This window comes from Ruditapes philippinarum, unplaced genomic scaffold, assembly GCF_026571515.1.
Source record: "Ruditapes philippinarum isolate M1 unplaced genomic scaffold, ASM2657151v2 ctg4505_1_1_1_1, whole genome shotgun sequence".
NCBI lineage: Eukaryota > Metazoa > Mollusca > Bivalvia > Venerida > Veneridae > Ruditapes > Ruditapes philippinarum.
The window spans coordinates 31,516-46,087 of NW_026852036.1; the positions used below are offsets into that span (position 1 = coordinate 31,516).

A 14,572-nucleotide genomic window follows, 5' to 3' on the forward strand; every position below is an offset into this window, starting at 1 on the left:
GTATACTAAAGAATTGTAATTTGTGGAAAAACAGGATAACTACGACAAAGTATGACGATTGGGAATCATTTAACAAGTATCCATTCAAAACAATAATATGCTATTTAAAGCTTTAGTATTTACCCATGTTATTCTTCTATGATTGCAAATTTTTACTATTACAAGCACTTAATTAGGGAGTAATCAAATGAACTTATTCTTCTATAAATAGCTAGTTACTAAACTACTCTAAACATTGATTAATATCTTAAAAGATTCGGATCAGGGTTAAGCGTTAACTATTTTTATAATTGTTATAATTGGTCTGGTCAGGTTAAAATGTAAAAATTCACGTAGTTTCGTATTCGTAAATTAAGCTGAATAAATTTACCCAATTAAATTCCCTATATCCATAATTACATAAACCTTCTATGTAGAGAAGACGCTTTTATTATGGATTTGTATTCTATATAAATGTAAGTACATTTATAAGAAAGACACTTTAAAAGAAGTCGAATGTTACAGAATAAAATTATTTATATCTTGATAAAAACAAGATGTGGAGAGTTGGTATTATATTAAACTGCTTAAAAAGAGTTTCATGTACTGATTTGTGCTGATTCGATTTTCTCTTTTAATTAAAAAATATAATAATAATGATAATAATACGAAAACAACTTTATATATAGGTGAACGTAGTGCATTGTTAATAAGAAATACAGTTTTTTAAACGTCGTGTTATGATCTTATTCTAAGCACATCTTAAAGAAATATATCCTCCGTCGTGTTACATGTAAGATATTAAACACTTCTTAAAGATATAGTGGGAACAATAACAAACAGATAAATACATGAACGTAGCTTCTGTCTTAAAATTTAGAGCTTTAGACAAAGCTTTTTGTAACTGGACAATATGAAAACAACTCGTTTTTCTCACATAAAACATCACTATAAAGTTCAATCATCAGTATATTAGATGAAAAAGATTAAGCTCTTTATCAGCCGATCATTTAATCCGCTCAGTACATAATTATATAGATAACATCATGAAATAAAATGCCAAGAACAAAACAGAACTATTAAATCTCTAAGCTTAGATAAAATTGGCCTATTTTTTTAAAGGTGATCTCGTTAACAACATGTTTATGGCATACCATTTGTAATCCCTTGTCAACTAATAGATGGTTAGTTTTGTACTGACATCAAATCATTTTAACAAAAATGTATTCAGGAATAAATGCCATACCAGAAAGTATACAAAGCATTTGGCAGGAACGATATTTAATATAGTAAAGAGTAGGCTAATTTACTACTTTGCTTCAAAATGTTTCGTAAAAGAAACAACAAGAAACAAAACTCAAATTATCAGTAAGAAACTTGACAGCTCAAAATTAAGTTATCTAAGCTGATATTATATTATCATGCTATTGAACTGAAGTTGAGAGACGTAAATAAATTAAATCAACAAAGTGCTAAAATGCACTTCGTCACTTCGTCTTTACAAATACGATACACACAAAAAATGTTTTAATGGTCGAAAATAAAAAAAAGCAATTTCTGGTCATAAAATGAAATAGGTACAGATAACTTAAAATAAGATAAATAGCTAATTTAAAAGAACGCATCTGAACACCCTCTGAATGTAGAACCATTCCTGCTACACTAATTCAAACAGATCTTTAGTATTCGATATTCACTTTTTCACTTTAGGCTTTTTCACTGAGGTTTTTTGATATGACGGGACTGGAAATAATTTTTTGAGATTATAACTCTATTTCATGTAGATCTATACTAATAACTTATGTGCAAAATTTCAGATCATTAGCTCGCTCCGATTTCCTACAATTATTATTATAAAAGTGAAAAATGACCCAAAATTGAAAAGCGCTTAAACGCTTTTCTCTCAAATCGGACTGAGGAAAGCACAAACATATGACTTTCAATGTATTTCTTGTGTATTTCTTAGTTATATTTTATTAATATTTCTGTTTAAAGTGCTCATGTTGTTCTATGTGAAAAAATTAAAATGGTATGTTTTAGGCTTATAAACCTCAGTGAAGTTCCTTTAATAGTTCAAAAATTGATAAAAACGTAACAAAAGAAATTATCTTGTGGATTTCTTTTATAAAATATTGCATGAAAAGAATGTTGATCAAGTTGAAAGAGATTTAGTATGTACATTTACATGATTAATAATAATATTTTGTTCATGAACATTTTTATTATTTGCTAAATAAAATATATGAAATATTAGATCATGTATGTCACATCTATGTATCATTCTTTAATGGTGTGTCGTTATGTTTGATACTTAACACTATTAACACGTTTTTCATTATTACAAACCTTATATTGGAAACAAATTTATCGTATATATAAATAATCTAAAAAAAATATTTAGATATAAACAGACTATTGAAATCATGACATTTAACCATATAAGGTATTATGTTTACTTGTTTTACCCATATTTCAACTTCCAGCATTTCAAATATTATATATTTTAAAAAAAGTTTCATAAACATTTATAATAATAAAGATATCTATTTCACGCAAGTTTTGCAAATTTAACCTTGAACTATATATATTTGCACACTACTATCTCTCAAGGCCAAGATTACAAACGTTTGCACACATGAATAGCTCTTTATAGCTGAAATATGATATGATTTTTAACCTATATTTTGCTCGGATTATCAATATGTGCAAGTTTAATATATTTATAATTGAACAGTGGATATTATTCACGTGATGTGCACTAAAAAACAATGATTTAAATCATATCCAGGTATACGTGACATTTTACATGTAAATGTACCCTAAAATTTCCAAAATGTCGTGTTGAAAAAGAAAATCATGAGGAAATATGAATGGAAATTCCGTGAATAATTCAGGTAAGTCAACATAATTATGGACATTTATAGGGAAAATCATTTTGAAATATTATCAGACCTAAGATTTAATCACTTATAAAAGGTTCAGTTAAAATAACCGTTATTAGTTATAATTAGTTATTTAGTAATTGTTCTCTTTACGGCCAATTTACCAACGTTGTTCAATTTGAAACAGTCTTATAATCATTATATCCCGATTTAGATTGTTTCTTAATGTTTATATTTAATAGTTCATTTAGCGCTCATCTCTTTAAGAAATTCACATTTATGCATGTTGATGACTTACATCATTTCTCTTAATTGCTATTTTATTACACCCTTTTGTATTTGTAGCAGGTATGTTTGATAGGTGTCTGCCTGGTGAATGTTCCATCCCCTGAGCTTGACTAGTGCCACTCAATCCTATATTACTTGATCCTCCATCACTTGATGCACCATCTTTCTGCTGAATGTCGCCCTCTGATGTAGTTGCACTTTGTTGATCAGTGTCATCCTCAGTTGTAGTTACTCTTTGGTTTACATTATATCTCTCGTGTAAATCCTCTGTACTATCTGATTTAACATCAAATTCCTTTAGTTCTGTTTGTTCAGATAAATTTGTTGAATTATCAGAGACATCGTTTTTCAGAAGTGATCTGCAATGAAAAATTTTGTTTTTAAAATGGACACGCACAAGCACAATTCAACCCTCCTCCCCTTTAAAATGTCAAGATAGTGGTTTTATCATATCATTCTTTTTACTGTAAAACTTAGAAATATATATATATATATATATATATATAAGATACCATATTGTAATTGCATTGCAGGATAAATGGCTGTGTCAATAGAACATTTAATAACGAACAATATATTTATGAAATTCTTTACAGTACCCCATATAGATCTGACTGACTGCAAATCTTTATACAAATGATGTTTAGAACCATTTAAATTTCATAAGATGAATTCGTAGAATTGTTAGATGTTTCTGAAACGTCTGTAGCAAACGTTAGTTGGTTCGAATTCCGTTATATTGATATTTCTTTTTAATTTCAAGGTCATCAAACTAAATTTGTTCTTACCTATCATCTCCTTCGGGACTTTCCTCGTCATATATTATTGTCCTTCTATTATGTTTCTTGCCAATATAACATGATAATACTATTATTAGAATAACGATGACAATGCCTAGTGCTACCGAAATAGCGATTATTGCTATGTCCTTGTTTCGAAGGGATTGATTCAATGCATACAGTCTTTGTACAAGCGCTTTGTTCTCTGAAATAATAAAAGTTAGAAAACAGTACATTAGAGCTTTTGTTTAAAGATTTGTAAGTTATCAACGCATATGTAAAAAAGTTACTAAGAACGTATGAAATATATAAGTTAGGCAAAGCCATATATAAAGTAATATGATATCTATTGATTATTTAATAATCCATAAGAATTATGAATTGAGTTTTACCATGTATATTTGATGAATATCTTTGTTGTGCGATATATTCTAGTTGTTCGGTAAAGTTGACCTTTGCTCTTTTCACTTCTTCGTCTACTACCATCTCTGTAATATCAATTTCAATAGTGAAATCAAAAATTTATCTGAATCATAATCTGTCGGGAAGAATAACCATAATATCAACATACAAAATTGATTGTGAATAAAGCTGTATTGCATATTCAAATAACTTAAGTTGGAACTGTTTTAATATCGATTTCAAAATAATTGTTTTTATTTGTTATTTTCTGAATAACTGTCTGTATGTACTCGTGCTGTACCTATAGTGTGCAGGGTATAAAGCGTATCATACCTCTGTTTGCACTCACAAAATATGTTTATTTTACATTAAAAAAGACCCGTACGATAGTAACGGTCAGTATTTTCATATACCTAATTTGAGCATAATTTGAAAAAAAATAATCGTATACCCATATTTGCAGGCCGCATATAAATACATGTGTAGTGATAAAATTGCTATAAATTTTATTAATAAATTCTATGAGAAGATGCTATCAAAAAAAAGTCTTACGTGTGCAGTAAAGATTGCATCCCGTTATTTCTTCTGGCGTCCCGCACAGAGATGCCAGATATTCCACATTACATGGCATACAGTAACTGTCCCCGCCATCAGTGATACATGCATCATATCCCCATCTTTCACAAGACAAGTTCAATACATCAGGTCCGCATTTAAATGTCTCGGCAGGAAGATAAAGGGGTTGACTTGACACAGATATTGCGAAGATCATTAGTAGGAAAATGTGAAGAGGGTACCGTTGTGTTGGCAAAAGACTAACGTAGACCTTAATCATGTCTCTGATAATTGATCCACAATGCCTGATTAGTTTCATCTTTAAACATAAAACTATGTGATAATATTTCTGCAATCTTGTCTAAGTCTCTGATTTTTTTTATAATAATTTCGCTGCAAAAATTACAAAAAGGTATTAATGAATATACCTATGAATATTCACTTTTACATCACACACAATTCTAGCATGGTGGGACTTTTTAATGAATATTCCCATTGGAAAATCCGAAAGCGCGAACACATCATAAAAATGTTGGTTTTATGTGCAATAATCATACACACGCATTTCATGTTTAATTCCAATAATTTAGATCTAAAGTTTTATTTTTAATACTCATATTTTTAAAATCTTTGAACCTGTTCTTATTGTTCGTGTTTGCACGACTACACGATAATACACCAAAACATAGAAAAACACTTAATCGTCGATTTTTTTGGCAACATTTGAATTAAAATATAATAGGTCTGGCCTTTAGAAATACCTATGTGATTTACCGACGCGATAAAGGGAAGCAACCTTGTTCTATAGTTTACATCCTATATTTATGCAGTTGTTTCCCTTGATATAAGTGTTGCAAATGATATGACTGTATGATTAGAAAGATGATTTTAGATAGTTATCTTTTTGCAAAAACAAAAGAACATAATATTTCTATGAGGTTAAAAAAATTATTTCTTACACTTTTAAGTTCAAAAATGACTGTTGATGTATCTACCATATATAATTGCAAGGTATGAAAAGCAATAAACAACTGCACTTACTTGCTTCTTTTGTTTCTGTATTTAAAAGTATTCAATTGTAAATTATCCTTTGTAATAAATAGTTCCCACTTAGAGAAAAATAAAACGAATTTGATAAAAAATTAGGAAATTTAACAATCTAAAAATATCCATATAGGATATTCCTTGACGTATAAATATATCTAAATATATCTCCGACGTAATAACTACAGATCCTCGCGTTCCACAACTGCACCCAATTCAGCTTAACTTGAATGCATAATGACGCATGGCATTAGCAGGCACCCGATCCTGTTTTGTTAGCTGCTACTAGCACATTTTTATTAGACTTATTAGGCTGCTACTAGCACTAACAAAAGACGCCTTTTCATACTACAGTATGTTTCTGTTAGTGCTACTAGCGCTAACAAAAGACAATGTTACTTACAGAAGTAAAGTTTACATGACGGACTAATAAAAATAAAGGCGTAACAGTGGGATCAATTATAGTTTGCTTTCATTCTTTTTCTTTTTTGAAATAGTTTCACCGCTCTTCATGAATGTCTTTTCAAGAAACAGCAAAGGGGTTATGGATCGAAAAAATAATCGGCTGTTCGTTACTTCGTACATTTATTATTGAGCTCATAAATTATATCAGATGTAGGCTCTATTTTATTATAAGTAGCAGTGCACTGTACAGCACACTTCCAACAGTATCTCGCTTATGGACTTATCTTATTATTGAGACATGAACTAGAACTTTTTAAAACATGATTTATAGCATATTTTTACATTCTATTTATAAAAAAATTATACCGTCTCGGTTTAAACTTTTATTTAGTCTCAATCGCGCCGACGCTTACAGTACACTGTATTAATCGCCCAATGACACTGATAAGTTAAGCGACTGCACCACGTTGTTAAATGTCCAGTTTAAACTTTAAAGCTTCTTTAAAAGGAAAAATTAAATACAGCCTGCACATGTATGCAGCCGGTGTCGGAATATTTGAGAAATGGACAGAAAGAGACGAGAAATGGGAAGATAAAAAAGAGAGTGAGAAAGCTGATGGTCATGCTTTATTCACTGCGCATGTGGCCAGGATTGGCAGGAACAAAAAATGTTAATATTATAAAGAAAAAGAAGGTAAATCATGACGTTTGAAAACATCTCATTATGGTTTATGATTTATTTTTTGTCTTGGACCAAGATTCTGTTGGTAATATCATAAATGAAAATGGTGCAGCCTGAGGGGGACACAAACCCGGGACCTTCGGAATATCTTTCCGCGGCTCTACCGACTGAGCTATCCGGCCACTTACACATCTTCTCCCCTAATAAGTGAACAGTTCTGAACCTTGACATACTCCCCTGCTATATTGAAATTCCTCCTGGAGTTTCACAGAGTTACAGAGCAATGTAAATTAAACTGAGCTATATCCAGTCACGGCCCAACATTTGGCGCCAAATGTCACAGGGTGAGAAAAATGTGTGGCCTAATTAGAACCCGGGACCTTTGGAATACCGTTCTACCGACTGAGCTATCCAGCTGCTTACACATCTTCTCCCTAGTCCAACCAATTGTACTGCGAGACAAGATATTGTGCTATTTTCGTGTCTGGTCAATATCTCGCCTCTACAAGATTCTGCCCCAGAACAAAAAATATCTCAGAATCAAGCTTTGGCATGTCAATATATATTGACAAATCTTCTCCCCTAATAAGTGAACAATTCTGAACCGTGACATTAATATGAAATTAGGCAAAGCCTATGAATGTGGCAGTTGGTTAAAAAAATCTTCTATTTTTCCATTTTAATGGTGTCATTTGGTATTTCATGCATTGCTTCCGTTTTCACTCGGACCACACGATAATTAATTTGAAAAGTTGTGTAGTCAGTTATCAGAACACCTGGCCTATTATCATTGAATTACATTGAAAATGGTGGCGCCCATTTACTAAGAACTGACACTGAAAATTTCATTGATAGGTATAGAATTCTTTATATTTTTGTTTTTTATTCGATTTCTTTTTAAATATACATGTGTAGTCTAAAGCCGGGCAAGCAAAATCAAGCCTGCTTCGTGGTCCTCAGGGCTTTGACTTCCCCAAAATATGAAATTAGTTGCTACCTATGCAGGTTACCTGCTAGTACTGATTCCTGATGTGCTCTAAATATTATAGGACAAGGAACCAAAATTGTGCTTATGAATATTACCCATAATTATGCTGTATGCCTACTTTATACTGCAGTATGCATATAGAGCAAACTTTATTGGAACCTTCAATACAAAGAGGAGATACGCATATCAATGCCTTGTTCCTGTCAGACACTTTAACTCATTATAATGGCCCTTGATTAGTTATGCAGTAGGCATATAGAGTAATAATTGTTTCCGCGCGACTTCTCTACAACTACTGGCTGGAATTCAATTAAACTTTATGGGAACCATTAATACCAAGAGGAGATGTGCATATTGTTGCCTTGTTGAAGTTGTTCAGACCAGACCCGTCATTACAGAGTTATGGCCCTTGATCAGTTATGTAGTATGCATATAGAGCAATATTGCTTTTTCGTTGCAACTGCTGTATTGATTTCAACAAAACTTTATGGCAACCATGGGTACACAATTTGACAAAGGCAATTTACATCTCATTGGCATGTCCAGATATTATTATTACTATTTAACACAGAGTTATGGCTCTGTTACTGCCCTGAATATTTATCAAGTACAAAGAATATTACTGTTTATGCCATGATAAATATATAAATAAAGCCTTATGTCTTCAGTTGTTGTGTTAGTAATAACCAGTACTCTGCGGGGGATATAAATTCAACTAATTTGCTTGTTTAACCTATAACTGCCAATGTGTGGTGGTGGTGGAAGTTTGTACTCCGGATCACGGCAGTAAAGCCACACTGAATTTACCAGAGCACAGTACAGCTACTGTATCGTTCCTGGGCAGGCTGTCAAGCAGTTTACCAGTACTAGTTGCCTCCACTTTCGAAAGGAACTGAAACTGCTGTACATGCCAGAGCAGAGGTGACAGTACGAATGACCGCAGAAAAGATTTCACTGCCAATGTGTGTGTATTTGAGTTTATTTATACTCGCCACCAGTTGCCCATATGGGAGAGTCCTCCAGAAGAGTATTAGTCATTCTATATTTTGAAGGATAGTGCAAGCTACAGAAAGATGCCCCATTTCCAGAAGCTTCTCCTTGTTCTTTAACATGCCAATTCGTGTTTAAGCACAACGGCACGGGACCTTAATTTAAAGTCTTATCTGAATGACTGATTACTAATTTCAGTTAGCTAGCCCGGGAATCAAACCCACAATGTTAAGTGCTCTAACCAAATGAGCTATGCAGGCTGGCTATAACTGCCAAGACTGAATTGTAAACAATATAAAATGTGACAGGTGACACATGCATATTATGTCACCTTATTAGCGGCGCAAAACAATATTTATAAATCCGCAATCATCCAAAATATGGACAGTAAACAATCAATGCTGGAGGCATGATACAGGTGCTGTGTTTAGTTTTTATATCAACATTTTTTATATCAGGACTTCAGGGTCGAAATTTTGTTTTAAATCCCTTCCAGATATCACTTGTAAAAGTTCATATTTTTGTGTGCAACATAATCTTATACATGTAAATTTTATCAAATGGTAAATAATAAAATGAGAAAAAGGACGTGTGGAACCTGTATTTACAAGATACCTGTAGGATACCTGTAGGATGATTCTGGGCTCTGATGGAAGGGCCAAGCCCTTTTTAAGCCCCTCTTCTTTTGACAATCTTTCACTACTTCTTCTTATTGCTCTCACCACTTCTATGTTTAATTATATATACTTATATCTATTTCTGGTCACTCTGCTGTATAATTTTAACAGCATAATTTTTCAATAAACATTTTAAACTTTATATGGAGTGTCTCCGGTCCAGTGTTGGTCTAGTTTTATTTTAAATTCATGAACACTTTTTGAGTCTACTACATTTTTTGGCAAATTATTCCATGTTTTAATTACACGTCTTGAAAACCGATTTAGGCAATGAGTTGTTCTACTACGAGGCATTTCTAGTTTTAAATTATGTCCCCTTGTTGATGCCGAATAACTAAAAAAATTACCAAAAACACAGTCATCTAAGCCTTTTACTATTTTGAAAGTCTGAATCATGTCCCCTCATATTAAATCTGCGATGTATTAGACTTGGCAGTTTAAGCTTTTTAAGACGGTCAATATATGTCAGATCTGTTAATGATTGATGAAACTAGTTTTGTTGCTCTTTGTTTAAGTTTTTCTAGACTTGATTATGATATATCTTTTATTAAATATGGATTCCACACAACATTTGCAAATTCAACATGAGGACGTATCAAAGCTGTATACAATTTCACAAAGGTGTATTCATCTAAAAATTCAAAAGACCAGTTAATAAGGCCTAAAATACTATTTGCCTTATTAATCTTAGTAGAAATGTTTGCTAAATTTAAGATCTTTCTCAAAAATAACTCCTAGATCACATTCTTCTTGAGTATCCGATAAAGTCTTGTTATTCATAACATACTGAGATGTAACAATCAAAATTTAAAATGCTTGTGCTTTTAACTGTTTTGATTTATTATATCATATTCAATGTTCTGTGTGTTTGTTTGCAATGATTGATAAATGTCTCAGTTACAACAGTCAAGTTTTTGGTATTACATTATACAAGTTTAATTGCAATAAACCCGTAATTATGATAAGCGGTATCCGAAAAGCATTATCCGAAATATACTGTATTTCTTGTTACATATCAGGCTCCATTGTTAATGAAATGATCCTGTATTACTACATTTTTTATCTGTGGTAATGCTCAGGAATTCAACTTGGATTTGGTTATATCATTTGTTTCGTTTCTTCGTTTCGTTTCTTAGTTGCAAACTAAATCAGTCATGTCAGTGCTTTAATTAATTCGTAGAGTCTAGTACAGTTGATCAAATAAAAAGATGAAATTAAAGATATTGTCCTAACTAATAAATGTAAACAATATAATGCCAACTAAAATTTTCGTGAGCTACTTACCATTTGACTCAAACTCGAGACTTTCTTTCTTTGTTGTCCCCAACGCATTTGAGCTTTAAAAAATGGCGGATTATGTACAATGAGTCAACGTGCGCGACTCTAATTTCATTGGTTATTGTCTGCCGCTTCTTTTGTTAGCGCTAGTAGCACTAACAGAAACATACTGTAGTATGAAAAGGCGTCTTTTGTTAGTGCTAGTAGCAGCCTAATAAGTCTAATAAAAATGTGCTAGTAGCAGCTAACAAAACAGAATCGGGTGTAGCAGGATACTGTATTAATATTATTTCCATTTCATACCTTGCGTATGAAAGTGATTACATCAAACCTACTGTTACTAGTTCAATACTTCCTTTGTTTTTTGTTTTTTATTAGTTTTTATATGTCTACATTGAGATGCAACTTTTTATTACATATTTGTAAATCGCCTACAGTGAACAATTTAATTCATTTAATTTGTAATAGTAATTGGTTTTTATAGTTATAGATATTAGATAACAACATAATATAATGCACATGGGTTGATTAAAAGTTATATTTACGTAAAAGTTATAGTATATGACACGAGTTAGTTACGAGGACATAACACTGGTTGTGGCGACATCGAGGGATGTTTTCACTAAACAACTGCCAAGGCCGTTAGCCCAGTCAGTGTTATACCTTCGTAACTTACACTAACGACTTTCATTAGTATAACTGTTTTATTGCAATTTCATACCTTTTGGAACAGAAATCTGCAAAAAATTACTATGTTCAGTGTTTTCCCCATTCTTGTGCCCTTTCCCTCTTGTTTCAAATGTAAACCCTAGAATAAATGAACCAATACCTGCTACAAATTCAATGTTTTTTTGTTGTTGTCGTTTTTTGTTTTTATTTTGTTTTGTTAGCTCGACTATACGAAGTATATGGAGAGCTGTCCTACTCGCCCCGGCGTCGGCGCCCGCGTCCAGATTTCAGATTAAAGTTTTGGTGCAGTAAAATATTTTTCACTATATCTTTGTCATTTCTTAAGGTATCAACTTCAAACTTCAAATATGTGTTCCTTACCATCAACCACATCTTATGTGACAAGGTTCACAACTCTAGCACCAATATCTTCAGATTTATCTCCCCTTGAACTTAGAATTTTCCTTAAAAATACTATTTTTTTCTGTAACTTCTTTATTTCTTAAGGGATCAATCTCATACTTCAAATATATGTACCTTCATCCACATGTTATGTGACAAGGTTCATAACTCTAGCACCAATATTGCAAGAATCATCTCCCCATAAACTTAGATTTTTATACTAGAAAAATGTTATTTTTTACTATAACTTTTTTAGTTTTAAAGGTATCTAACTCAAACCTCAAATACTTATTCCTTATCATCAATTACATTTTATGTTTCATAACTCTTGAAGCAATATTTAAAGATTTATCTCTCTTTGAACTTAAGATTTTCTTTAAGAAATGTTATAACTTCTTTACTTTTTAAGGTATCTACTTCAAACTTCAAATATATATTTCTTATCATTATACACATGTTGTGTGACAAGGTTCATAACTCTAGCTGACTATTTCTAGAATTATTCCCCTTGATCTTGGAATTTATGTCAACAAATGTATTTTTTTAACTATAACTTAATACAAAATTATATATATTTTTTTTTCTTTCATAGTTATGTCCTCCTTACTGCGTCCAGTATTTTATTAGTCGAGCTTCGCTGTCTCCTGTGACAGCTCTTGTTTAGTTGCTACTGGTAAGGTGTGATACCCCCCCCCCCCCCCCAATTTCAACCTCTGTTATGCGTGCCATGAAACAAAACAAATACTTTTATTTATCTGGTTTTACGTATAAAAAAACATAAATTTATAAGATACGCTCAACATTTATATTACAATGTATCATATTTCCTATATTATTATATTTTGGTGGCCTATTATTATGCATGATTTCAAAGTCATTTTTTAAGATAAATTCAGACTCAAAATATTTATTAGGAAATGTCCTCACTTTAAACTGTTTGCCATTTTACAACGTGTTAAAAACTACCATGTTTCAAAATTATATTTGACCATATGGACCATTAATCAGATTTGGGGAAATTTCAAAAATATATACTGACTGAACAGCGAATTATGTAAAGAATGATCAGACGACACTGGTCGAATGGGCTAAAATTGCTGCCCCCATCAAGCTGAAAGTTTAATGCTATAGAAGTGTATTGAAGTCCTGTTTTACATGATGTACTTGGTGCTTTTGTGTATTTTTCCATCATGGAATAGTTAAGATATAATATCTTCTAATATAGATACACGTGACACGTGAACGAACTTGATTGCTTGATTAACAATGGGGTTGCGATCGACATGTGAGCTGCATGTGCGTAACAGGTAATCAAGTTTATTGTCCCGCATTTTTGAAGAAAAAAGGGGGATAAAGAAATAGGCTCTGTCCGTCCGTTCGTCCGTCTGCTTGTCCGTCACACTTTCGTGTTAGGTCCATAACTTTGTCATTTATCAAAGGAATTTGAAATTACTTGGCACATATGTTTGTTATAATAAGATAAAGTGTTATGCCCAAAAACCAGACCCCTACCTCGAGGGTCAAGGTCGCCCATGCTCATTCAAGGTCAACATTGACTATTTGAGGGTATATGTCGTGTCCAGTCTATATCATTGAAGGGATTTTGTAAATAATTGCCACAATTGTTCACAATAATGAGGCAATGTGTCATGCGCAAAATCAGTCACCTACCCCCAAAGCCAAGGTCAAAGTCAAAGATTAACATAGTCTGTTAAAGGGTATGTTTTGTGTCCGGTCCATAACCTTTTCATATATCAAAGGATTTTGGTAAATTTTTGGCACAAATAGTCACTATAATAAGACAATGTGTCATGCGCAACACCTGCATCCCTACCTTCAAGGTCAAGGTCACTTTTTGAGGTAAAAAATTAACATAGTCTGTTAAAGGGTATATATTGTGTCCGATCTAGAACTTCTTCATAATTCAAGGGATTTTGAAATAATTTAGCACAAATAATCACAATACTAAGACAATATGTCAAGTACAACACCTGCACCCCTACCCCCACGGTCAACGTCCCACTTAGAGGTCAAAAGTTAACAGAGTCTGTTATATGGTATATTTTGTGTCCCGTCCTTAACTTCTTCATAGATCAAGGGATTTTGAAAATACTTGGCACAGGTAGTCACAATGATAAGATAATATGTCATGTGTAACATCAGTATCCCTACCTCCAAGGTCAAGGTCACATTTAGAGGTCAAAGATTTACATAGTCTGTTATAGGGTATATTTTGTGCCCAGTCCGTAACTTTTTCATAGATCAAGGGATTTTAAAAACACTAATAATCACAATAATAAGATGATATGTCAGGCCCAAAACATGGGTCCCTACCTCAAAGGTCACACTTACAGGTCAAAGATTAACATAGTCTGTTAATGGGTATATTTTGTGTCCGATCTATAACTACTTCATAGTTTAAGGGATTTTGAAAATACTTGGCACAAATAGTTACAATATGTCATACACAACACCTGCACCCCTACCTCCAAGGTTAATGTGCCACTTACAGGTCAAAGCTTAACATTATAGGTTTATAAATTCCGTGTTTC

At 32.4% G+C, this 14,572-nt stretch overlaps 2 protein-coding genes across 2 annotated transcripts; both read right to left on the reverse strand.

Moving 5' to 3' along the window:
* Positions 1-973: 973 nt before the first annotated feature.
* On the reverse strand, positions 974-4,164 carry LOC132747635 (uncharacterized). Its single transcript, XM_060737073.1, has 2 exons — positions 3,938-4,164; positions 974-3,508 (listed from the first exon to the last, which is right to left on the reverse strand). The coding sequence occupies exons 1-2, from the start codon at positions 4,162-4,164 to the stop codon at positions 3,139-3,141; spliced, it is 597 nt and encodes a 198-aa protein (XP_060593056.1). The 3' UTR covers positions 974-3,138.
* Positions 4,165-4,285: 121 nt separating this feature from the next.
* On the reverse strand, positions 4,286-5,679 carry LOC132747623 (uncharacterized). Its single transcript, XM_060737050.1, has 2 exons — positions 4,883-5,679; positions 4,286-4,416 (listed from the first exon to the last, which is right to left on the reverse strand). The coding sequence occupies exons 1-2, from the start codon at positions 5,202-5,204 to the stop codon at positions 4,286-4,288; spliced, it is 453 nt and encodes a 150-aa protein (XP_060593033.1). The 5' UTR covers positions 5,205-5,679.
* Positions 5,680-14,572: the final 8,893 nt, after the last annotated feature.